The 27576-nt window shown below is 42.3% G+C and overlaps 1 protein-coding gene across 1 annotated transcript in view; it reads left to right on the top strand.

Moving 5' to 3' along the window:
- The window catches only part of pou2f2a (POU class 2 homeobox 2a), a 78408-nt gene that overhangs the window by 46235 nt on the left and 4597 nt on the right, over positions 1-27576 (top strand). Inside the window, exons 2-15 of the mRNA XM_061742119.1 lie at positions 9170-9235; positions 9413-9441; positions 10471-10527; positions 11271-11321; positions 11427-11486; positions 13122-13373; positions 13456-13570; positions 14561-14652; positions 17757-17990; positions 18071-18212; positions 22012-22160; positions 23656-23853; positions 23947-23995; positions 25871-26009. Of these exons, the coding sequence (XP_061598103.1) occupies positions 9170-9235; positions 9413-9441; positions 10471-10527; positions 11271-11321; positions 11427-11486; positions 13122-13373; positions 13456-13570; positions 14561-14652; positions 17757-17990; positions 18071-18212; positions 22012-22160; positions 23656-23853; positions 23947-23995; positions 25871-26009 (1633 nt within the window). The remainder of the gene's footprint in view (positions 1-9169; positions 9236-9412; positions 9442-10470; positions 10528-11270; positions 11322-11426; positions 11487-13121; positions 13374-13455; positions 13571-14560; positions 14653-17756; positions 17991-18070; positions 18213-22011; positions 22161-23655; positions 23854-23946; positions 23996-25870; positions 26010-27576) is intronic.

Below are 27576 nucleotides of genomic sequence, written 5' to 3'. Positions count from 1 at the left end.
CTGTTTTTGTTTTTTGGTTGTTCATTTATTTCCTCCCCACCTCCGCTTTGCGCCAGCATCCCTCCACTTATCCTTTCACTCACTCCTCTTTTTTATATCCATGCTGCCCTCTCCGGTTTTTCTTCCTCTAATTCTCTCGTCGGCAGGCCTCATTATTTCTCCCACCTTCAACCATCATCCCCAGATTCCATTTTCTTTGCTCGCTTGTTTATCCTGTTATTTTTTGATCTTCTTCCCTCATTGTTTTCTGCACCTTCGTCTCGCGAGTCTTCTCCACCGTCCCATCGCCATCATCGCCTCTGTTCTCTCCACCACCCCCCGCAATTCTCTGCCCCTTCGCTCCCCTCATTTTCTCCCTTTAAAACCCCCTCTGCTACATCTCTTTTTCCTCTATTATCCTCCAAATTCCCAACATTTTCAGCTCCCGCTCATTGCCTTCATCCCCCCTCCCTGTTCATTTGTTTCCATCCCAACACGCCTCCATCTTCACTCCCCCACGCAGGGATTCTGGAAAAGGAAGTAACATGCAGTGGCCATTTCCTCCTTTCCCCCTTGTCCACCTTCCCTTCGTTTCTCTGTTTTCATCCCTCCATCCCTGTGTTGTGCTCCTTGGGGAGGGCAGTAATAATGGTGGAGGAAGGAGAGAAGGAGGGCGATGCGATTATTGTCTTGTCGGGAGTCAGAGGGATCGATCGGCGCAGAAATATGTGGTGCGAGAAAGAGGTACTGTATCGGATATAATAAACACTCTGGAGACATATTGGGAAAGCGCTCGGCCCCGGTTCACCTGCACGCACGTGCACGGATGCAGCACTTCTCCAGTTGTGCATAAACTTAAAGCAACGCCCACCTGAATCCACCCCGGATCGAGGTGGATGCAGGTATCCGGTGGATGCATATCCCGGGGAGGTGCAGGGAGTCGATATTCATGTATAAAAAGCGTCCTCAACTCCTCAGCAAGAGTCTTCCAGATACGCATTAGCAAGCCCTGAGTGGGAGTCCTGAAGTGAAATTTTCGGATGTGATAGTCATATAGATCCTGAATATATTAGGCTTTTAGAGAATGGTGTAAAAGGCTGCTTTGTCTGAGGACAAACTCGCGTAAACCAGTGTTTCGTCATCTTTTTTGACAACCTTTCTTTTTAAAATCCTTCAGCAAATTCACTCATCATGATGTTATTTTGAATAAATGTGAGATTTTGCTTTATTGTTTTACCCTTTTCTGGTCTGACGGTGAACATCACCTGGAAAAAATAATAAAATAAAGATCGTTGAACGCTGAGGCGAGGAGACCAGCGCAGACATCAGCATGCAGCACTTAGCTCGCCTCACACGGACAGCTACAGGCAGGGAAACATGTTTATTCTTAATGATTAACGCTCTCACAGGTACACACCAAACACGTGAGCAGCAGCTCGCATAGACACCGGCGTGGACGCACACACACACACCTACACACACACACACTGATCTTTCATTGCTGTTGCCTGGCAACGGGGCTGTGTGTCCTGCGTTAGCAGAGTCCAGCGGCGCCCTGACCGCCGAGGCTGACCACTGCTGGAGGAGGAGGGAGGAGGAGGGATGGACAGACACAGTTTGAAACAAAAAAAAGTCAAAGAGCCGGAGAGGGAGACTCAAACTCTACTTTTAACGATGCAAACGTTTCCCCGAGACAGAAATAATGCAGTTTTTCGGCCAAATGGCAGAAAATACGTCAAAGTACGGAGACACAGAAGGCCCTGAGTCGGAGAAACACAGACGAATACCAGAAGAATAGCAGAAGACCAGAAGAAGACTGGAAGAAAACCAGAAAGGTACCAGAAGAAGACCAGAATGAGACCAGAAGGAGACCAGAAGGAGACCAGAAGGAGACCAGAAGGAGACCAGAAGGAGACCAGAAGGAGACCAGAAGGAGACCAGAAGGAGACCAGAATGAGACCAGAATGAGACCGGAAGAAAACCGGAAAAGTACCAGAAGAAGACCGGAAGAGGAAAATATCACATAAAATAAGACAGATGAGTGAAGATCAGTTTAATTTTGTGCGCAGCTTCTAAATGAAACACATCTACTGTGTACTACAGAAAGCTGATTGTCTCATTTAAAAGCTTGAGGGTTTGATTGATAACTAATTAACTAACTTGCATGATATATATATATATATATATATATATATATATATATATATATATATATATATATATATATATATATATATATATATATATATATATATATATATATATATATATATATATATTAGGGCTGTTCGATTTTGCCCAAAAATAAAATCCCGATTTTTTTTCTCTCAAAATCCGATTTTCGATTACGATTACGATTATTTTGTGAATTGACAAAAGGCAAAGAAATGATTTCAAATATGCTGTTTTTTTATTGAACATTTGCCCCAAAATGAATGAATAAAGTGCAAAACTCTGTAAAATTTTAGTTTTACAGTTTTATCTTTGAAAAAAAAATCAGCAAATCAGCACTTGCAAACATACAGTAAGTTATATTTCCAATTAAAAAAAAAAAAATAAAATTAAAAAAAAAAAAGTGAAAAATCGATTTTACGAGTTTCACGTTTTAACATCGTTCTAATTACATAATCGCGATTACGATTTAAAATCGATTAATCGAACAGCCCTAATATATATATATATATATATATATATATATATAATATGTTTTTTTTTACCTGGAGATTCTGAACCTGCCGTTGCTCCCTGCGACGGACCGGTGACCCGTCCAGGATGTCCTCCAGCATGGAGACAGCTGGACGGGCTCCAGCAGACCCCGGGCAGGAGAAGGTTAGATGATGGAGGGATGAAACGGTGACGAGCTTCCTGCTCTAGTCAGAAAACACATCCTCAAGATATTATTCTGTTTCAGGAGGGTCAAACTCTCAGTCTGCATCAAGCCAACAAAAGCTACATATGGATTGTTGAATCTATGCATTATTAAAACCTTGAAGAAGAACCTTTTTCTTTTTCTTCTTTTAACTCTATCATCTTCGAAAATCTGAACCTCGGATTCGGGTTTTTGGTCGATTGGAGATCACTTAAAGATTTGAAATCTGTTCACCAGTGAAACTCTCAGGACTGTGTACAGACGTGATGTTGAGAGCATGTCCACCGGGGGAAAAGCAGAATACTGTGTGGCTTCAGGAAAGCCCTCATCGGGAGGATAATCACCAACAAAATGCTTCATTTTGCCAGGAAGCGCAGTGATTGGAGCGGAGAGCGAAGGAAGAGGCTGATGTGGTCTGATTAGTCCAGTTATACCCGGGTCCAGACTGATGGCTGCATCAGAGCGGAGGTCGCCTCAGTTCGGCAGGTTTAGCTTTTAATGCGCCCAGAAATGAGGTGAGCCGAGTACCTGACTGTACTGACTGACCAGGAGGTTTCTGGGGGCATATTAAAAGATATTATGGCCTGGATTTAAAGAAAAGGAGTGGTTCAGGGAGCAGGAGGCATCTGCACACGTGGATTTGCCACCAAAGTCCAGTCCGACTCTCTCATCATCTTTCATCTCGAATACAAACGCTTGGAGAAAGTTAATGCAGCTCTGCACAGACGGAGAGGGGGGGGTTATTGAAATGATGCAACAGCAAAGGTGCCAGAATCAAAGCTTAAAGTGGTCCAATGAAATATTAACGACTCTGTTTCGGCCCGGCAGCCTTAACTAGTTGTGATTTCACAGACCTGCATGAGAACAGACAGATGTTTGCTCTCACAATAACCAGCAGAGCAAGTGCCAGGACCTTTAAAGTCACCTCTTCTTCTTCTTTTTCATTTTTTTTGGCATCACCGGCGAGTTTAAGAGGATAAAACAAACCAAGTTTTGCCTGAATGTTGAATTCAGATCATTAAAAACAAGATACTCCCAACTAGGGTTGCCAACCGTCCCTTGAAAAACGGAATCGTCCCGTATTTATAAACTAAAGTACGCATCCCGTATGGAGCTGAAAAGGGATGCACTTTGTCCCTTATTACTGTGAGAGTCAAAAATAGTCATAAAATTCCACTTGAAAATGGCATTGAGCCGTAGTGTTCATAAGTTATTTTTCCTGTTTTACTACAACTGTAGCCTACAGTCATGGCGTTTGAGGCACAAATATGTTACAAGTTTTCTACAGACTTTCTGTTTGCACTTTTGTTATTGCACTAAAAATGTGCACTATTACAGAATGGATGTTCTGCTTTCTTTCTATTGTTTTATATTCATTTATACAATTTTAATTTAAGCAGGACAGGTTACTACGGAAGAGTATTGGGGGAAGGGGAAGAGGGGAAGATTTCTTTTTTACTGTGCACTTCGAGAAAAAAGTCGAAATGTCGAGAAAAAAGTCGAAATTTTGAGATTAATGTTGAAATACAATTTTAAGAATAAGGTCGAAATTTTGTGAATAAATTCGAAATTTCGCCTTTTTTCTCAACATATCAACTTTATTTACGAAATACTGATCTTTTTTCTCGACATTTCAACTTTTTTCTCGCAGTTGCATAATGAAAAAAAAATCTTCCTCTAAAATATTATTTTTATTTTTCCTCCTGCTTGGCCCTAATACTCTTCCGTAGGTTTCTGATTAAGAAAGATACTTATTTTATTCAGTTCATTTTGTTATTTTGCATTAAAGTGAATTGCTGGATAATAATTTGTTTTCCAGAAAATTTCCTCAAAATTAGCTGGGATAGGCTCCAGCAGACCCCCATGACCCTGCAAAGGATACAGCGGGTTATAGATAATGGATGGATGGAGGGAATTTGTTTTCCATGTGTTCATGGCATTCAAAAATATGCATCTAATTCAATTCAGGTTCGAGTCAAATAGTTAAAAAAAAAAATGGGGCAAAAAAAATCACCACGCCAGGAAGGGTGAAGGCAGATGAGGTGTCCCTTATTTATTTTACAGGGAGTTGGCAACCCTACTCGCAACGAGGACGACGGTCCGGGACGGGCGGTGATGTCAGAAGGGTACACATAATATACATATGTATAGTAATATACACATATATTAGTGTATTACTGCAGTGATTCTCAACTGGTGGGTCGTGGACTTGTCTTTAGTGGGTCGCGGGCCTTTTCTGCACGTAAAGGGAAAGCTCTCAGGTAAAGCTACGTATTTTGCAGGACAACACCAACTGAATCTGTTAATAAGGATGTTTTGGTTACTACGTCAGCTTTATGTCTTGATTCGGTCATTGAATAGCTTTACCAGTGCACTGCTTGTTATACTATATATTCAATCAATGGGTTGTCAGCTAAAGCTAAATATTTCTAAGCTTTTTTGGAACTACTTTTCAGTTAATGCACTTATTTATTTTGCATCAGTTCTGTACAATTTGAGGTTTAAACTTTTCATTGTTTAAGTTTTCATTATTAAGTTTTTCATGGGTCCCAAAGCCAGACCAGTTTAGAACCTGTGTATTACTGTATCCATGCAGGACCTGCATAGATACCTGCAGGAGATATCAACACATGTCCACATGTCCAGAGCCTCTCGGCTCTTCCACGCTGCAAACATCTCTGTGGCTGCAATTAAAGGGAGGAAAATGTGAAAATCTCTCTTTTCTTAGATGATGACCGAACCTCAACATGTTACCTTACTCGTCACCTTCCCTCGGAAAGAAAGGAGTCACCTGAAAGGAAAATCATTTTAATCAGAGTCCCTCTTTCATGAGAAATATTCTATAGAGGAGGGCTTTTTGGGGTCAAAGCCCAGCGTATTCATGCCCAGCCGAGCCGGCTGTTTTCACATCGTCATGTCCGGAGCTTCACAGATCCAGGCTTCTCCACGTATTGATCCGGTCTCAGTCCTGCCTCTAATGCCCTTCCTGATACAACCGTTCCCATTTGTCCAGTCTTCCACTATAGAACAACCTACAAGCCTTTGGTGTTTTTCTGTGTTCAGTGCATGAAAATCATCCGTTGTGATCATTATAAATGTTTTTTTTAAGTAAGCATTAGGAACAAGATTTAGCATAATCTAATAAATAAATATATTTTACTCGTAAGTCATATTTTAAAGGGTCTTATATTTGTTGATTTAAACATTTACAGCTGAAATACCTCAGTGTGAGGAGGTGGGGCCAGGTGTGCTGGGGGGCGGAGACAAAGAACGTGTCAGAGGGGTTTTATTCCTTTATTTATTTACATTTTAGAGCCACAGATTTATTTTAAAATTATTTATAACTAGTGGAGTCAAGAGATTTTTAATAGGTTTTTAATTTTTTATTCGCAACCCTGAATTGTGTCTGGTGACCCGTTTTTGTTGTTTAAATTTTTTAATTATCATTCTTATTATTTTCACGCTTTAAAGGGCCGAAGGTTTTATCAGCAAACACAGAAGTCACACGGATCAATAAACAAATATGGGAAACAATTGAAGCCTTTCTAGTCACAAGACTTTTTTTTCATCTCAAATTTGCAGTTTATCCATTTTATTTTTTTGCTTAAAAATAAATTCCAAGAAGAAAAAAAAATGTATTTTGTCTTTCAGTTTTGTTTTTATCGTCAGTTTTATGTTTTTCTTCTTCTTTTTTTTTTAATTCAACCTTTACTTAACCAGATGAGCCCCGATGGAAGCAAAAAATTTTTGGGAAACATCGTTGGATTTCATAGATTTAAATTGTTTTTATTTTTGTGTCCAAAACAAATTAACAGATAAAAGGGAGAAAAAACAGAGAGAAGATATTTCTTAAAGTTAAAATCTAAACAATCTTTGCATACTTTAGTCACCGTGGCAGATTTGCTCGTCGGTGCTGGGGGTGTTTGTGACAGGTGGAGAACGCAGGCTGTGTGTGTGTGTGTGTGTGTGTGTGTGTGTGTGTGTGTGTGTGTGTGTGTGTGTGTGTGTGTGTGTGTGTGTGTGTGTGTGTGTGAGGCCATGTGCCTGACCTTTGACATCCACGCGCCACACAGCACAACCCCCCCCCCACACACACACACACCCGGTCACCCACGCGCCGTCTGTCAGCGGCCCCTGACAGGCGTGACCAGGGCGGGGTGGGTGGGCAGCAGCGAGGGGGGGTAGGACCCCTCCGGCCACCACACACCCCCACGTCAGCGCCACAAGACAGATACATCACCTGCCGGTGGCCTCACGCACCCTCTCGGCTCCATCGGGGGGGTCCGTGGCAACCAGTCGGGCAACTTTATGAAACGGGACAATATTTGAGTGTGAAGCTGCAGAATAAAGCCAACCTGTCCAGTGATGTGTGCTGGGGGGGCATGGGGGGCATGTGGGAGGTTCTGCTGGCACACAGGAGCCGGGCGGAGGGGGCGGCGCTTAAAAGCCCCCATGGCCAGAGGGGTTCAGGGCAGTTAAGGCATTATGAAGGGGGGGAGGATGATAAAAGGAATATATTGGGTTCCTCTCGAAAGGATGAAGGAGCCTGAAATAGTAAAGTGTGTTTTAAAAAGAGAACGATGCATTTAACCCCCAAGTTTGGCTGATTTAATCTCCAAATCGTGTGTTGCTGAAGGTTTTTTTTTTTTTGTGTAATTTCTGTGATACCTGCACCAACACTAGAGGTACTTGACAACAATAATGAACATAGTCGTCATGGTAACGCCAGAAGTAAAAAAAAAAAAAAGGCTGTGAAATAGTTTTTGATGGAATCTATCGGCTCAAATCTGAAGCTTAATATATAAAATATTTGTTTCATTTGAAGTATTTTAATTCCAGCTTCGTCTCAGATTTGAGGGGGTGTTTATGTTTACGGAGACTTCACATTTATTCATCCTTTCTTCTATTATAGAAGACGCTTTTACGTGCAGCTTGAGACTTGTCTGGGACAGTGCTGCCACCACCTGGTTCAAGGGTGTAACTGCAGCCTCTTTAACCTGAAACCGTCACATTCAGCACATAAAGATATATGCTTTAAACTTCTACTAACTCTACGTGTGGAAGAGACGTGTAAACTGTGTCCATTTTAAATATTCTACCTCTTTTTATCATTTTAAATCTGTTATCTCTTTCCTTTTTCTCAGTTCTGATCTTTCTATCTTTACCTATAGATCTCTTTATATGCCTATTTTCTTTGTGCTGCTCATTGCTGAGCTGACACCACCTCCCTCCTAGCCTTCCCTCTCGTCTCCACACACCTTGAACCTCTCTCTGACCCCGATGATGGGATTACCACGCACACAGACACACGCTTTACATATCATTTCCTCCTTTTGCTATTCGCCTCTGCTGTGACATGTTCCACATTATACCATGCAGAAACATTCACTCTGCATGTTTCTTTACATGGCAGCGGGATGGAGGGTTTATGAGGTGTCTGATTATTTTCACTCATCTGCTCTCCTGTAAGACACGTGAACCTCGCACCAAAGACAGAATGTGTGCAGTAATCCCCTCCGGTTGAGGTGGCGCCACGCGCCAAATCCGCCGTTTATTGCAATAAAGTCCTGCGAGTGAGATGGAAATGAGCTTCAGAAGCAGAAGAAGTTTGGAGCAGAAGTGGTGAAGCTGGTGAGGAGGAGGCGCTTCATCCTGACTAATGTCTGGTGCCGGGTAAGCAGTTCTCAGACGTGGTTCCTCCTGGACCAATTACTGCTTCAGTCCCAGACGTGAACACGGACAGAACAGTGAGGGTTGTTAGGTCGCAAGGTTGATCTTTAATCCTTCTTCCAGCTTCGGACTCAATAAAGTTCACATACTCATTTCTGAATCAGTTTAACTGCTTGGATGTAAAGTTTGTCTTTCATTTTATCACATTATATTTAATGAAAATGGAAAAAGTATCCCATTAAAATGACATATGCATCATCCTCTTTCATGCACAGCATCTGCACGCCCACACGCAGGTATTTCTTAGAGATATTACCACACACTTTCTCCGAACTCTGCACCCTGACATTGATTTTGACCTGCCCGACAGTGAAACTGCACACACGCTCCGCAGCGATAATTCAGGATTCAGGTAGCTTTGACTCGTCCCTGTTTGTTACACACCTCCGTTTCTGCATGATGACACAGAAACAGGGCTTATGGGAGTAACTTATGACCTTTTTCTCTTCTTCTTTTTCATCTGACGTCCAAACGTCACTTCCCCAGTAACCCTGAATGACTTTTCAACATTTATTTTTTTACATTTACTGTCTGATCTATAGTCAATTGTGATTATTGAATAGTTTGTGTGTGTGTTTGTGTTTCCTTCAGATATCAAGATGTCCAAAGCATCAGGGGAGGAGAAGCCTGCAGCTGCCTACCCCGGGGACAGTTCAGGTGCTTTTATACAAACATTTTCATGAAGTGTTTCCCGGATGTCTTTCCTCAAGCAGACATTAAAATAAATGAATTTATTTCTGAGAGCAAAGATCTTTGTTGCGATTGTAGTTGTGCAACATTCATACAAGTACATTAATGTCTAATAAAGCGTTTCTATGTACCCCTGTCTTCCAGACTCTGACAGAAACAGCCCAGATGAGCAGGTTAGTAGAAATAAAGGTTTACCAAGAGGTTCATGGGATCCAGCCCTAATTATCATACTCCCACCGCCGTGTTTGACAACAGCAGTTGCTGTGATGCTCCTTCACAGTTTGTTGCAATAGTTACTCCTACCCTAACAGATGCTGAAAAATACCAAAACAACCAAAAATAACCAGCAGAAATATATTCCAGGGCAGGTGAGCCTCCAAAGCCACCAATCAAAACAATTACAGAGCGCTGCATTTCCTAAAAACAATGATTACATTTTTATGACAGCATACTATAAACTCAGCTCAACTCTCCATCCTCCAAATCTGAATGGTTGTCAATTAGCAGGTCCTCACAAGTATACATGATCGATTAAAGGCAACCATGGACAATCCAAGGCACTAAATCTCCGGCTTTTGGATGGATTGAAGAGACATGAAATAAGTTTGAGACTTTTCCTTAGTTTTTAGATTATTTCAGATAAAGTGAGGGGTACTGTGAATTTCAACGTGGATTTATTTGACTTTTTCTTTGCAAACACGTAAAACCTAATCAAGCTGGAGCCGCTCATCTCTGTGTGACGTTTGTTTCCTTAAAGGTTGGGTTGTGAAAAGGGCTCAAATTGAACACAGATGAACAGTTTCCTCTTGTCTTTGTGAACAAAAACACCGTCCAGAACACCAAACCTCCATGTTAGCGACCATGTCCCGTACAAACAGCCCTTTTCTGGAGTTTTTGTACACGTACAACATTAAAATCACCCCCGTTTGACCCAACGCCACTTTGATTCACATCATATTGGTCCCGTACATCCAATATTAGACGTGGGGTTGTTTTAACTCCTGGCTAAAGATATAGTTAAGTAAATATTACCTGTTAGTGCCATCAGTTCGTCTGAAAAGCTCTGCAGACTTGGACGTTTACTCTGATTCATGGAAGACCTGTTTTAGTCACAGGCTTCTGCTTAATCTGACTCTGTCATCACATGTTGATCCTTTAAATTTGTGCGATTTAGTTTCATTTTTACTTTAAACTCTCTGCAGGTCCAGACAATGAAAACCAGTCCCTACAGCCTCTCGCCCACGCCGGCCGGCAGCAAGGTGAGCCGTGTTTTTGCTTTTCACTTTCACAGAAGTTTCCTACTTTACAACACTTTGTCAACTCTACATGTTCAAGGACTAATAGCGTTTTATTTGCTGCATCCGAGCTTCAATCACACAGTCCACGCCTCCTTTACTGAGAAAAAGAAAAAGGCATGTGCCTGCGGTGACAGTGATCGGCAGACGTAAACAGCCCTCTGCAGCCGTGATGGATGGGTAATGACAGGGATGTTAGCAGGTAACGACGGCTGCGGGTCAGAGGTCAGGCCTTCTGGAGGAGTCGTAAAGAGCGGCCCATCCCTGTGCAAACGTTTTAGTCTGTAAAACAGCTGCAGCATTTCGGGAAACCTGTTCCTTGGTGAAAGTAGGTCAGAGTGGATCTTAAAGAACTTCTGAAGTGTGATAAAGCATCTTCATTTTCATGTATAAAAATGGCGACATTTTTGGAAGTTTGGTGCATTAAGCTGTCTGTGAATGTAAAGATTGAAATCGCAGGAAGGGGTTCTGCAGGCTCCCCATCAGGTCTGACATTGACTCTCTGTCAGTGATGTTCTGACTCTGACCGTGAGGTTATAAAACCCTCGGACGGAGGTGGAGCAACGGAAAACATGAACGCCGGTCCGGTTATCGGTGACGGACGACAGCCGCTGCAGACTCCGGCTCTGAGCTACGAGCGCGACGCGGAGACAGCTCATTAAATTACGGTGATACAAGTCCCAAGATGAATTTGTCTTGACTTTCAGGGAAAGAGCAAAGATAACTCAGAGATGACGCACACCAACGCCGCTCCTCCTGCGCCGCCTCCGCCTCCTCCTCCTCCTCCCTCCCAGCAGCAGCAGCAGCAGCAGCAGCAGCAGCAGCAGCAGCAGCAGCAGCAGCAGCAGCAGCAGCAGCAGCAGCAGCAGCAGCAGCAACACCATCACACGCAGCTGATGCTCGCTGGCAGTCAGCTGGCAGGGGTGAGAACATGCAAAAACATGCAAAAATGCTGATTGTTTAAAAAGTAATAATCACAAAAAACACACATTTTCTGACCTTTGGCAGCTCCAAACTCATGCCCTTCGTAAAAACCCCTCTGCAAAAACTCATGATCCTGGAAAGTAAAAAAAAAAGCCTTGTTTCAAGAAGACCAGAGGACTATTTATGACTGTTTTAAGTTTTTCTTGTCCCATTTGCAAAGATTTTGTTGCTTAAAATAAGAAAACTTCGACTAGATTTAAGGAACATTAGGCTTAATCCGAGAGGGGCTTTTTTTGCAGTGCGTGAAATGGGCCTGTTACCCGTCTTATTCATAACCATTACCACCAGTACAGAATGTACCTAACCAATCACAACGGGGCGAGGCAGACTTTATGCAATGACAAAAGAATTCTGGAAAATTTTTCTTCCCCCATTGGAAACGATTTTGTTGCTTAAAATAAGACAATTTTGACTAAATTTAAGGAACATTAGGCTTAATTCAGTTAATTAAGCATGAAATGGGCCTGTTACCCGTCTTATTCATAGCCATTTCCACCGGTACAGAACGTACCGAACCAATCACAGGCAGAGGCAGACTAGAAATACTAATAACGCCTCCAATCAACGAGTTTTCACAGCAGAACTAGTTGGGTTGAGTCACTTCAAGGATCCAGTTCAGCTTGTAACAGTTAATTAATGCAGAGCCAATTAGAAAATAAGGAAAAGGACAGAATGCACAAGACTTCTCTTCAATACGATACTGAGCGAGCGCCAGGTGACTGTGGAAAGACAGTAGGGGTTGAGAGGACGAGAAAGAGGAACAGATTGGGAAGAAGAAACGATAAATACATATTATAATAATAATAAAGGTTAATGACAATGACAATGATGTTGTGAATAAAGTTGAAGGCCTGCAGGTGCATCATGAAGAGACGCCTCGGGTCAAACTCCAGAGTTGAGTGTGTAGTCAGGCTTGAACAGAACAGAAATAACTGGGCGTGGATTGAAATGTGCCTCACAGAAAAGGGAAACATTTGCGTAACTGAACGTCTTCAGATTGCCCAGGACCAAATCAAACAGACTGAAAAATTATTTTATAACTCACGCCATCACCCAACTTAATTTAAAACTCAATAAATGAACAGCTGTGAACTCCACTCCCCACTCTCCACACTACATCCTCAGTCACCCCCCCCCATGGTATTTGTGTGTACTTTGTGTCCTGTGTCCTAGCTGTGTGAATGTGCTCTGTGTTTTTGTGCCTTTTATGTTTCTTGGTCTTACCCCCCCCCCCCCCCCCCTGTAAAGCGAATTTCCCCTCTGGGGGAAAATACAATGAAGTTGAGTTGAGTTGAGTTGAGCAGAGTACATCATTAGCTCCGGAGTGAGTTGTCTGATCTGTATGTTCTTCACGTCAAGTGGGTGGTTTTTCTCGCTTGTCCTGCTCTGGCTGCCGCGACCGTCTGCAGTTTCACCAACTCCTCTGCTCCGCGAAGCTCGGCTGACACTTCTCTCTTCTCTCATCCTCTCCGCTCGCCCCGCTCATGTCTCCTCCTCGCCCTTCTGCCATTCGGTTGTCGCCTGCCGCCCTCCTCTATGCCCGCTTACGCCTCGGTCTCATCCGTCTCTACCAGCTCGCCGCTCTCCTCCCGGCCCAGCAGCAGCTGCTGCTCCAACAGGCCCAGGCTCAGCTCCTGGCGGCGGCCGTCCAGCAGTCCAATGCCGCCCACGCCGTCCACGCGGCCCACGCCGCGGCGCAGCAGCAGGCCAACCAGCAGCAGCAGCAGCAGCAGAATGCATCACAATCCCAGCAGCAGCAGCAGCCGGTCAAGCAGGAGCAGGCGCCACAGCTGACGCTGTCGCAGCCGATCCAGCTTACCGCACAGGTCCTCACTTTTCTGCACGTTTTAATCATTCACATAATTTCAAAGGTAGCATTCTCTGTGCTGAAGTTTGTCGTTGTTGCAGGATATCCAGCAGCTGCTGCAGCTCCAGCAGCTGGTTCTGATGCCGGGTCATCACCTCCAGTCTCCCGCCCAGTTCCTCCTGCCTCAGCCAGCACAGGCCCAGCAGCCCCAGCAGGGTGAGCAGCCCGCCATCAGTTGGCACTGCACTTTTTATTTTTATTTTATTTTTTTATTTTTTTATTTCTATTTTTAATTTATTTATTTATTCATTTTATTTTTAATTTCTACTTTTGTTTTTATTTTTATCTTTATTTTTAATTTTTATTTTAATTAATTAATTTATCTATTTCTATTTTTAACTTTATTTCAATTTTATTTTTTTATTTCTGTTTTTGTTTTTACTTTATTTTTTATTTCTACTTTTGTTTAGATTTTTATCTTTTATTTTTAATTGTAATTTGATTTTATTTTATTTTTTTAATCTTTTTATCTTTATATGGGTGTTTGGTTTTTGGGGTGTTTTATTTGTATATGACGGTGCTGAGTGAGTGAGATGGAGATGTCAATTTCCCCGAGGGAACCTCCCAAAGGGATCAATAAAGTCGTCTGAATCTGAATAACAACCATCATTTATCAATAGCTGATGCAATCAAAAGAGGAAGGGATTAATTTAACCTTGTCCAGATGTGACGCTGATGTCTCTGGGCTCGGAGGCGTCTGGGTCAGTCGTAGTGTGGTCTGCTGAGTTAATACCGCCGGCCTCTCTTTGAGGAAATGGGCAGCGTTAATACAGAAAAGATACCCAGAGATTTTAAAAGCTGCCTTTACGACCACAGTATTTCCACAGACGTCCATTTACTACTGGCCTCCCTGCAGTCCTCACTTGTCCCCAGCAGAAAACGCTCCTGTACCGTTGGTTAAGGCTCGCTTCAAGGACTAAATAACGACTGAAATGCTTCATCGTGCTGAGCTGTCAAATGCTAAAATGTCTTTTAAGTCTCGTGAGAAGGAATGGCCATGTTACAAACCGGTAGAAGCTCTGATGTCCCAACATTTGTTGTGTCGTCTCTGCAGAGATATAAAAGTGTTGCTTTGTAAATGCGGTTTCAGAACCTCAATGTGCAGTTGTTGTTGCTGTTGTTTTTAATTTGCTTTTCCTTGGTCAGGTTTGCTCTCGACACCAAATCTGATCCAGCTACCTCAGCAGAGCGCAGGGGGACTGCTGACCAGCCCGCCTCGTATCGGACTCCAAGCACAGGTACAACCTCTTTTTGCGTGTTTTACATTTACAAGAGGAAAAAGAAAGAGTGGTAGGGCTATTTACCTCAACATGAGACGATTTTCTTCCCGTAAATCAAGTTAAAACTGGAACTTTGAGCTTTTTTTGATTTTTTTTTTCAGACTTTAGGTGTTATAAATACATCAAAAAGGTGAAATTTATAGCAAAAAGTGTCAACAATCATAATGGTTCTGGTCCGATGAGGTTTGGATCTTCTGTCCTCAGCAGTTATATTTGTGGCTCAGATTGGGAGGGTCACATGAAAGACCTTCATGTGACCTTTGTTGAAAAAGACAACCTTGTTTGCTTCGTCTGATCGCCACCTTCCAGATCTCGTTTCCTCTAAAATCACTTTAGTATTGTTTTTCCTTCAATACAAATTCCAGGATTATGGATTTATTTTAATTGTTGGGCCTCATTTGGTCAGAATATGACACACAGGTTTCCCACGCATCCTGGAAAACCTGGAAAATGGGAAAAAAAGGTCAAATGTCCTGGAAACGGTTACGTTTTCCTGGAAAAGCGCCCCCAGGCCTTGTTAGTGATCGTAAACGGGTTAAAAGTTCTTTGTATGTTCATCTGTTGTCACCTGATCAGGCAACATTCAGGCGCCATGGAGGAGAAGCGCTTCTGTGCTTCTTCTGCTCAGCGCGGTTCTCCGACCCAGAGCTTCCGGTTGACGATAGCTGGATTTAGAGACTTTTCAGACGCCATTAAGGACAAAACACTTAGAGACAAAACTAGTGGCTGAAAGTTGAAGAGTGTCGTTAGATGTGAGGTTTTTCTCTCCACAAGCTCCTCCCTCTCCCGTGTTGAGTGACAGGCAGAGGAGAGTAGTGATGTCCGGATCAATACTGACATATCAATACTTCCGATACCAGATCTATACGCTCTAAAATCGATTCTCAAACAATAATATGGCTACTTTTGATACTTCAGTCATTTGTGGTAATGTATATCATTATCAGGAATATGGTGGAAAGTAACTAAACTATTTTTGTCTAAATGACACGCTGCTGGTAGGAACTACTTTTTTTCATTTTCATTTCATTTTCATTTTTATAGTATTTCTTATTTTGGTTATTATTATCTTATTTATTTTAATGGTTTTATTATTTTACTTAAGATCTTTTTTAGTGATGGAAACACTTTTTTCAAACACTGTTTTTCCTGTTGTTGTAATATCTCAGCTGCTACCTCAGTATACTTAAGCTTAAAATAAATAGCTTAATAAGTGACTCTGATGTCTTGTATTCTTAGACTATCTAAAATACACCAATTTTTTTAGATTTATCAGGCACAATGTGTCAGTATCGAATCGGTATCGCCGATACCAGCCTGAATTTTACTCAATATCGGCTGGGAAAGGAAATGAATGGTATGAAACATCACTCGAGGAGAGCTGTAGTGGGCGTGTCCTTTACTGGATTGGCTGATTTCATCACAGGGGAGCTAATTACAGGTAACAGGTAATCTTCAGTGGGCTGCACTTTATCAAGTATCTCATACTTGTTTTATTGTCTGAAAATAGAAAGTTAGTGAAAAACAACTTTATGAATTCTGTAAAATACTGTGTTAAAAGATTAATGACTTTTCATGTAGAATTAACCTCATTAATTTCCAATAAAAGTCAACAGAGTGAATGCTCCCAGAGACCACAGGGAAGAGGAGCACCCTGAATTAATATTTCAGCTTAAAAAGTCCTGGAAAATAATTCCAGGGAACAAGTGGGAACCCTGACACAGTTTAGGCAAGGCAAGTTTATTTGTAGCACAATTCAACACGAGGTAATTCAAAGTGCTTTACATCAACATTAAAAGCGGAAAGACATAATTAGACAGTAAATAACAAATAAAATGAAATAAAATTATGAGAAAAGAGGTAAAATAATAAAAAGCACGAGTTGTTAAAACTTAGGGCAGTAGAGTACCGCAGGTACACATCTCATCCGCAGTTTTCAGAAAATATTTCATTTAAGAGTACGCTTAAATACCAAATAAATGAAATAAAATGTTAAGAAAAGAGGTAAAATAATAAAAAGCACGAGTTGTTAAAAATAAGGGCAGTAGAGTACCGCAGGTAAGTATTTAATTTCAGAGTACGCTTGAGTAAACAGTAATGTTTTTAGGCCTGATTTAAAGGATCTACAGTTGGAGCTAGGGCTGTTCGATTAATCGATTTTAAATCGTAATCGCGATTATGTAATTTGAACGATGTTAAAACGTGAAACTCGTAAAATCGATTTTTCACTTTTTTTATTTATCTTTTTTACCTTGTCTGCACACATATTAATGATTGATACCATATTAATGATTGATGGAAATACCTCTCAATACCTGCGACAAGTGCCCCATGGGAGAGGCTCTTTAGTGTAGGAGGGGGCGTTGTAACATGCCACCGGGCATCCCTCAAGCCAGATGCGGTAGACCGGCTCGTGTTCCTTGCAAAAAACTTGCAAATGTGAACAGCAAATGTAATGACTGACATTACACACCTCTACCTCCTTCATGGGTTGGATTATTATTTAGCATGCAAAGACCCAGTTTAGTTTAATTAGAAAATGTCTTGTTTTATTTAATTGGAAATATAACTTACTGTATGTTTGCAAGTGCTGATTTGCTGATTTTTTTTTCAAAGATAAAACTTTATATTTTATTATATTTTTTAAAACTTTTTTTCAACTTATTTTACAGAGTTTTGCACTTTATTCATTCATTTTTGGTTTAATAAGAGCAAAGTTTGCACTTAAAGCCCAATGGGGCAAATGTTCAATAAAAAAACTGCATATTTGAAATCATTTCTTTGCCTTTTGTCAATTCACAAAATAATCGTAATCGTAATCGAAAATCGGATTTTGAGAGAAAAAAATCGAGATTTTATTTTTGGGCAAAATCGAACAGCCCTAGTTGGAGCAGACCTCAGGTCTACAGGAAGTTTGTTCCACCGGTGAGGAGCAGAATAACTGAACGCTGCCTCACCTTGCTTGGTTCTGGTTCTTGGGAAACAACAAACCAGATCCAGATGAACCTCAGGGGTCTGGGAGCTTCATAGGGAACTAACAGATCAAACATGTATTTTGGCAGAGGGAGAAGAGCGCTGATGTCGGCGGCGGCGGCTCGATGGTTGCCAGCAGCGGCGCTGTGACGTCTGTGAGAGGCTCCTCTGCCTCCAGCAGCGCCATGGCCTCCTCGTTGACCTCTGGCCTGACCCCGGGCGGCGGCCAGGGACCCATGGGTGAGGAGCCCAGCGACCTGGAGGAGCTGGAGCAGTTCGCCCGCACCTTCAAGCAGCGACGCATCAAGCTGGGATTCACGCAGGTGAAGGGTAGTGGAGGCTAGTGTGTGCAGGTGGAGATACACCTGTGCGGTTAGTAATCCTGATCACCTGCCTCCTCCAGGGCGACGTGGGCGTGGCCATGGGGAAACTCTACGGCAACGACTTCAGCCAGACCACCATCTCCCGCTTCGAAGCTCTCAACCTGAGCTTCAAGAACATGTGCAAGCTGAAGCCGCTACTGGAGAAGTGGCTGAGCGACGCAGGTGAGCTGAAGGGGGGGGTAACACTTCCTAGTGTCACGTACAACCTCTACTGAGGTGAACACTTTAGTTCCTGCAGTGGTTCAACAGACTCAGCCAGACAAAAGAAATCCTTCTACTTCTCTTTGTTAGACGTGAAGTTGCTTTCGTCAACGAAAATTATGACTAAATATCGTTGTCAACGAACCTTTATCACCTGAGGAAAAGGAGACGAGACGCAACGAAAATGTTGTTGATGTGACGATAACGATGATTAAATATATAATGCAATATCCTAGAGAAATAAAAACCAAGACTAAAATGTAGATTACAAAATAAAAACTCTGCTAAAATGTGTCTTCATATTCGTTGACCGAAACGAGACGAAATGTTCTACCAAAGATCCTTAATCTCCATGTTTTCAGTAGTTTCCTCTGGTTTAGTTCTGCTGCTGGGTGACGTCACGTCACGTCCTCAATCCCAGTCGCTGCAGCGGGGAATCAGATCCAGAAGATGCAGCTGCAGAGTTAGAGGCTGATGCCGTTAACGCAGAGCTCCAGTTTCACGTCAATTAAAAACAAAGTTACATAGAGAAACGTGGGGATCTTCTCTGGGGCTGGGAGAAGAAGAAGATCCATCTTTGGATACACTTTCCTACATAGACGTGGAAAAGAAAATCCAATTTGTCATGGAAAAAGATGGGGAGAAATGCAGAAAAATAAATATGTTGTAAACTCAAATTAGAGTCTTTTCTGTATCTGGAATGAATGTCTTCTTGAGTTTATAAGGTAACAATAATATTATAATAATAAGATAATCTTGTTTAAATTGTAAAATGGGTTTGGCTAAATTCAATCTTTGACTAAAACTAGACTAAAATGGTCCTGGACGATTCTGACTAAAATTCTCAGACTTTTAGTCGACAGAAACTTGACACGACTAAAAGGAGAATGAACGTGACTAAAACTATTAAAAACTAAAATGATAGCTCGACCCAAAGACTAGACTAAGACTAAAATTGAGACAGGCTGCCAGAAACAACCCTAGTTAGACGTGAAGAGCTTTTACTGTAGTCGTGTTTCTGTGTGAAAGTAACTCGGCTGCAGCTATCGTATTTCCGCGACCATACGGCGCTCCGTGTGGAAAGGCGCACCCTCACTTTTGTGTGTCATTTCTGTATTTATAACACACATACGGCGCACCAAACGCAAAAAGGCGCCGTCTACACACACATATGGTGCGCCGCCTTACAACAACAAACACACACACAAGCATACAAGTTTGCGTATTTAAAAATAGAGCGGGAGCAAAACTTAGTTTGATTGTATTTTATTTAAGTTATAACATTAATCAAACCCATGGAAATCTTCATCCTCCGTTTCTGCATTAAACAGCTGCGCTAAATCCGCTGTGCCAGTCCCACTTTCCTCGCTGTCAGAGTCACTTTCCTTGCCGTGCGGCTCCTCGGAAATGCCGTCTTTTGCGAAAGCCCGAACAACAGTCCCAGCAGACACGTCAGTCCACGCATCTACAATCCATCAACAGTAAACGACGGAGCCCGCCGACTAAGCGGCCGACTGCACGGCCGCCCGGCGGGGGACGCGTCGGCTGCCGGTCGGTCGGGAGGTTCCTCGGGCCTTCGGGCCCGCCTCTGCAGCGCAGATCCCCCGGGAGCCGCGTCTCCTTCTCGGTAGCGAGCCCGAGTCTCCCCGTCCGCCCCAGGTGTCCCGCTACGGAGCCCGTCACCGGGCAATCACAGGCAATTCACGCGCCCCCCCTTCCCCCTTTAACTTCTCATGGTGGCCTCAATTACGTCCGCCTTACAATAATACAATGGGCGCATTGCGTCATTGGGTGCGCGGCACATTTTTTTAAACAAATAAGACGTATATATGCGCCTAAGGGTCACAAAAATACGGTAATTCTTGTAGTCGGACAAGAAAGTTTGAGGTTTTTAAATACCTGCGTGACTCACCTGTCAGATCTGACAGGTGAGTCACGCCTCCTTCTACCATCAAATGATACATTTTGTGATTGATGAAGGCGAAAGGAATCGCTGAAACATGTCAGGTATTTAAAAACTCAAAATCCAGTTGTTTCTATAAACATTTCTTGTCTGACAAAAAGATTTAGCAAATTAAAAAGTGAGTACGACATTTAAAAATGTAATGAATGTTATAATGTTGCATGAGTGACAAGTGCAGGTGTATTATAGCTACATGGAGAGAAAATTGACTCAAAACATTTGTGTGTGTGTATTATCCCGATTTGTGCTCGAAGTTACGAAACAGTTACAAAACGAAGTTACAAAACGATAATTACGAATTCAAAAAGCCTCCTACAAATCACCGGATACACACACACACAAAGCTACAGATATGCACAAATGGTTTTGAGACTCTTTTCTCCAAGAAGCCTCACAGATTTGTTCGTACATGGTGCATTTAAGGACTGGTGGAAACGTGGGACATCTGAGCTTTCATCTGAGTCAACCGTTATTTCCCTCGATACTTGCACCATGTACTGACGAATCTGTGAGGCTTCTTGGAGGCGTGAAAGAGTCTCAAAACCATATGTGTGTATCTGTAGCTTTGTGCGATAATTTGTGTGTGAAGGAGGGTTTTTGAATTAATAATGAACGTTTTGTCTGTAACTTTGACCAAGTTACGTACACAAAAATGATTTAAGACGATTCTTTTCTCCATATAGCTAAGATTGACTTCGGTGTAGGTGATTTTTGTGATGCATGGATGGATAAAATCACGTATGTAGTTATGTAACGTCCAGTCCTCCAACAAAAATCCTCAGGAAGTGCCACACAATCAATTTAGAGATTAAGATCCTTTGCTAACATAAGTGCAGCATCTTCACCAACAGACTCCAGGTAGCTCAAGGCTGAAGCAGGTTTGATTTTACCCGTCGGCCCCGGGTTTAAGTTACCTCACTACCTGAATGGAAAACCCAGATTTTCCATAATTTCGGGTTTAACTTAATCGGAGTTTACACAAAACCTGCTTTCTGAAGTCAGTCCCTGTGGTTTGAAGCAGTACGACTTCTGCTGCTCCACTACAAAAAGTGATCATGAAACCGATGCCTGAATCTACCACGTGTTGCACATCAGAATCTAGGTTCACTCAGCACCAACAGGTAAATACTCAGGAAGGAAATACAGAAGGAAACATGTCATCAGTCGAGATGCAGGTCCTTTTTTTAAGTACAGTAATCCCTCGCTATAACGTTCACCTTTCACATCTCGCTGCTTCACGGATTTGCATTGTTACAGTTCTCAGATATAATCGATGGTGGCATGTCAGTTCATAAGAATCTTTTTGCCCAGAAGAAAAAAGAGCGACAACTGCCCATAATTATGTTCTTCTCTCGAAACAACACACCTGCACTGCGGGCTTTAGAAGAAAAAGACGCTACAGAGCGGAGTAAAGTCAGGATGCAACGTTGAAATACGCACCAGTCACAATTTGTCTTAATCTACTTATTGTATGTTTTTTCATAATAATTTTTCATTTTCTCCCGTTCAAATCCAGTTAATCGGGTCGCAGTGGGGCGGTTCTGATCTCCGCAATTTGAAGCCTTGTATAATAATTGTAAAAAAAAAAAAAAAAAAGGTTGCTACTTCGTGGATTTCACTTATCACAGGTTCTTTTTTGAACATAACGCCCACGAAAAACGTGGGATTACTGTAGTTGGAAGAAAGTTTTCCAAATCAAACATTTTTAGCATTTATTTTGTCTTTGCGAATTAGTGGAGATGTAATTTGGATGCAAAGTTTGATCCTTTCTGCGAACATTTGTCTCTGCTCTGGTAGAAACGATGGCCGTGGACAGCATGCTGCCCAGCCCGTCCTCCCTCTCCTCCCCCATGATGGGCATCGAGGGGATGCCCGGCCGGCGCAGGAAGAAACGCACCAGCATCGAGACCAACGTACGGGTGGCTCTGGAGCGCAACTTCAGCATGGTAGGAGACGGATCCGCCTGCACACTGCACGACGACTAAGGATGGGAATCGAGAAACGGTTCTTGTTCACAACCGGTTCCCAGTGTTTCAATTCCTTGGAATCGTTTTGCATATCTTTCAAACGATTCCCTCTTTGATTCCAGTGAGCATGAATGACGTCATCACGCATGTTGCATGACGTGCGTAAGCCAGCAGTCGATAGTAGACATGGCGCCCAAGCGATGCAGACGTACAAAAGTATGGTTATATTTCAGTAAAAAAGAGGACAACAGGCTAACTTGCAATACTTGCAATACTTGCTAAGAGAATATTTCGTCAAAGTGAGGAAAAGTTACCAACATGCAAAAATATTTGCGCACACAGCAGCAATAACGATCAAGGAATGTTGCGTTTTCCAGTAGCATCAGCAACGTTAGCATGACCTTGGCTAATAATACTGCAGATAACTAATTAACTAATGAACACTCCCTATCATTAGGGCTGGGGATCGATTCAAATGTCAAGAATCGATTCGATTCCAATTCTTAAGATTCAGAATCGATTATCAAAATTTTATCCGATTTTATTCGATTCCGATATTGATTTGGGTTAGTGTTATTAAAAGTATTAAAAGTAAGTTTTTTGAGCTGTTGCATGAATGATATCACTGTAGTTATGCAACATATTACTACTAGTATTATATTGAGATTCAACAGCAAGTATTGGCAGCTAATGATGCTGTAAGGACCAATCAGCTCCCAGAATGCTGATAGAACTGCTTTCAGAAACATTGTGGGGCAGAATTACCAAACAGATCCAGGGCAGCAAAAAGAGTACGTATGAAATCGGTTTTATTTTTTCCCACATTCCGTTAAAATCTTTCCATTTTCGGTCTATTTCGGTTTTTAATTTTTGAGAATTTGGTTTTTAGCATTTTATGCAAATGTAACCACAAGACAGTATATAAAGTAATGAAATATAGACAATTTATACAATTATAACTGAAAACTAATGTTTTCATACCTTTAAACATATTTAAAGGCAAAAACATGGCACAAGTTATTCTCATGTCCAACAAAACATTCCTTTTTTGGGCATAAACAAAGAAAATACCAAAAGATGTAATGTAATGATGAAAAAAAAATCTATCTTTACACATACGAATCGATTTTTAGGAATTAATATGAGAATCAATTTAGAATCGGAAAATCGATTTTTTTCAACACAGGCCTACCTATCATATTAGCGCCATTTGCCTCATTGTTGTCCTTTTTTTGCAAATGGGAAGCGATAAGGGAATTGTTAAAGAACCGAATCGGTAAGCAGAATCGAAAATGGAATTGGAATCATAAAAATCGTATCAATTTCCCTCTCTAACGACGGCCGCTAAATGTTGAAAGTTTCCGCCGGGTCGTGGCGGCTGACCTTCAGCTTTCACGTTATCGATGCAATAAACATGCAAACAACTCCAACCGTCTAGCAGATATCAGATTCACCGGAGTCTCTTCCCCCTCAGAACCAGAAACCCACGTCGGAGGAGATCCTGCTGATGGCGGAGCAGCTCAACATGGAGAAGGAGGTGATCCGCGTCTGGTTCTGCAACCGCCGGCAGAAGGAGAAGCGCATCAACCCGTCCAGCAGCACCACCCCCCCCCTGCCCTCGCAGACGTCGCCCATCATGATGCAGAAAGCCCCCTGCTACAGCCCACACATGGTACGGCGCCGGTCCAGCACTTAATTGCGCGATGGTTCGGAGCTGACCTGATATTGGTTTAGGAATATCTCTCTTCTCTCCGTCTGCGTCCAGATATCGAGTCAGGGTCTGTCCCAGGTCACCAGCAGCCTCAGCACAACAGGTGAGCTGTAATTACTTTGCTTCTCAGCTGTGTTTTCCAGTCCAAAGGTTGGTCGGAGGGAAGATTAAACCGGTCCCGGCGTTATTTGGGAGAAACCGGTGTGTCTGTGTTTGCCGGAGCTTTTCTGCTCATTTGATGAAGCACAAAAGAAAATCATCACTTAAAAAGTGATTTCTGCCAGAGAAATAGAAAACAATGTGGGAGCGCGGCTCTCATCTGGAGCTGTTTACCTCTGCCAGCCATGACTCATCCTCCTGATTTATGGCGCCGGGCTGCAGTTTGATCCGTCGCAGGCGTCACAGGTGTGACGGATGACCTGACGGTTAACAAACAGCAGGGGATTTATGGGCTTCATGACCTGAAGCTTTCCAGCATCAAACTTCTCCCCAGTCTGAGACGGCTGGAAACCAGTGTTGATTTTGACAGCAAATTCTGATTTAGTCTTAAGCTGCGTCCGAAATTGCATACTTCCACCCTAATTAGTATACAAAAACACTATGTGAGATTTTTTAGTGCGTCCGAAACATTAGTACGTACACAATAGTATGTGCTATCCATACTCATTCCAGAGAAATGTATTAGTGTGGATTGATGGACACTAACTAAGCAGAAACTTCCCACAATGCAATGCAGCGTTGTTTGGTTGCTAAGTGCTGCGCAAATATGTATAATATTAAGTATAATAATATTATTATATAATATTAATATTATAATATTCATATGTAATAATATTATATAATGTCATCTTGTTTGGCCCAGGATAAACGGGAAAGAGCGGAGTGGTGCTGCTACTGCTGCTGTGACAGGAGTTGTTACCATGGTAACAACTCCCCCTCCCAACAGCAGGACGTGCCGTGTGGCTCTGAGTAGGACGTCCAAATTAATGCATACTACTGACATTTGCCATGTCAGTATGATGTGTGCCAAACTTAAGTATACTTTTTGAGTATATACTGTTTAGTATGGCATTTCGGACGCACCATTAGTCTTTTGAATAACACACCATTTAGTTTCAGTCATATTAGGTAGTAGGGATGAGAATCAAGAACCGGTTCTTGTTCAGAACTGGTGCCTGATGTTGGATTTCTTGGAATCATTTGCAAATTTTGCAAACGATTCCCTTATCGATTCCAGGGGGCACAAATGACGTCATCACGCACGTCGCGTAGCTTACATATTCTGTGTAGTTTACGTATGTTGCGTAGCAACATGCGTAAGCCAGCATTCAATAGTGAACGTGGCGCCCAAGCGATACAAATGCTCAAAAGTCTGGTTACATTTCAGTAATTTCATTCTTTCAAGCTTAAGTACAATATTCTTGAAATAGAAAACCACATAACTCTGAACTCACTGTCTTCTACTGTCTGTTACTCTGTGCAAAATCAAAAAGATTAAGAAAAATAAAGTGCAATTCTCAAATAAACACTATTGGTTGTAAAGCCATTGCACATAGTATCTAAAAACAGAAAATTCACTACTTTTAATGATTTTGGTTTTCGTCCTAGACCTAGCTTTTCTGTTGTTCATGAGATGATGCACTGCAAAACGTTAGCATGTTGCTAACGAGTGTCAGCTCAACTGAAATCAAGCAAAGCTGCGTAACTAAGACTGTGCAACTAAACACAACGTAAAAAACCTACAATATACATATATATATATATTTGTATTGTATTTTATTTTTTCACTTTTTTGTATTATTTTTTTAACATGCATGTTCGAAATAAATCTTCAGATCAAAATAAAAAAAAAAAAAAATCATTCAACGAAATGAACACTGCTGGAAGCGGCTCGGCGCCCGGACCGGCACCGCCAGCGTGTTTCAAACCGAGTCCCTCCATCATCACCTTCTTCATCTCCTCTTCTTCTCCCCGTCAGGCGCCAGTCTGTCGCCGTCGGCTTCCTGCCCCATGACTCCGGTCAGCGTGGCCGCCATCTCCTCTTCCGCGACTCCGCCTCCTCACAGCACAGCCAGCCCGGCCCCGCCCAGCATGGGGACGTCCGGGATCAACGCCGGGTGAGTGTCGGCGATGAGACCAGACCCTGGTGGCCTTGTGATGAGTCTCGCCCCAGATGTGATATTTCTGCAACCTGAGCAGCTGTCTTGAATCTTTAACACAAAATAAACTTTCCTGGCTTGCAGCCTCACGCAGGAAGTTGCTCTGTTGCAGCGCGGTACGTTCCCTACCGTGGAAATGGCTGTCAGGTTGGAAGGGGTACCAGGACCCTAAGCTTAAAGACTTTCCACCTATTATTCAAAGTAGATGGAAAGGGATATAGAGAGGGTGGGGGGGACTCGCCCGAAAGAGCAACAGGCTGGGATCGAACCTACTAGTACTATCAGGTCACATTTCTCTTCATTTCTGCCGGTAAAATTCAGAAATGTACGTAAACCTTTGTTTTAAAACACATCCAACCTTTGCAGCCTCGGGACTTTCTATTTGAAAATCTCCCTTTTCCACAAAAGTCCTGAAATACACACTGATCCTGGAGTTTCCTGGACTGAGCACGACTGATGTCTGTTAGTTTACAGGTTTCTTTTTTTGTTTTGTGGATCAAGTTGCTCGTTTGTGTAAAAAGTGCTTTTCTTCACACCGACTGTTCAAGCTCATGAGGTCTTAATGAAGCGTCAGTGACATGCTGCGATTAAAATACCAGGGAAAATAAAACGGCTCCGTCTTTAACCATGCCTCTACATCTCTGTTCATAGCGTCCAGTTTTAGGAGATGGAATCACCTCAAATCTCTTAAAACCTTTTGTTTCAACCTGTTCTGACTGTTTCTCCTTCTTTGGGGGGGTCAGGGGTGGGCAGCATTGGGAAAGAGCGCATCAGAGGAGCAGCCAGAGTTGCAGGTTTTGGAGATAAGACAGGTCAGATTGAGATGGTTTGGAAAAAGGGGGGATGTGAACTCGTCGGTAGGAGGATGATAAAGACCAGAGAGGAGCTTTCTGGATAGAAAGAGACAGAAAGAGGATGTGCAGGCCCGGATAGCAAGATATGAGTGAATCAATGTTGAAATACGGTCAGGCAGAAACTTTGAATCCCTGTTGAACCATGTCTGCGACAAACAGAATACAGTATGTTGATTTAACATTGATTAATTCAATTCAATTCAATTTTATTTATATAGCATCTATTACAATAGAAGTTGTATTAGGATCTTTCCAGAGACCCAGAACATGACCCCTGAGCAATTATTACATAAACATAACATAAACACTGGCGGGTAAAAACTCCCCTAGTGGGAGAAAAACCTAAAGCAATTAGAATTGGATGATTGATTGATGGTCGATCCACAATCAATTGTCGACTTTAACCAAAAATCAACCTTTTTGACCATAATTCAACATTGATTTATCCTCATTTGCTTTCTGGGGTTGGTTGATGTGAAGAAGATGAGGTTTAGAGGGAAGCTGAACCTCCAAAGAAAAGGTTGTTTACCTTTCGTTCTCTGTGGCTTTGGGCAACACTTGAAGTCGGGAAGTAAAGCTGCTCTTGATTATACGACACATTCTTGACAAAGTTTAGGTGACTTTTGCAGAAACGTGTTTCCTGTCCTACCAGTGGATCTGAACCGTGAGGC

The sequence above is a fragment of the Cololabis saira genome, chromosome 15, assembly GCF_033807715.1.
Source record: "Cololabis saira isolate AMF1-May2022 chromosome 15, fColSai1.1, whole genome shotgun sequence".
NCBI classification, from domain to species: domain Eukaryota; kingdom Metazoa; phylum Chordata; class Actinopteri; order Beloniformes; family Belonidae; genus Cololabis; species Cololabis saira.
This window is presented reverse-complemented; position numbering and strand designations above follow the sequence as displayed.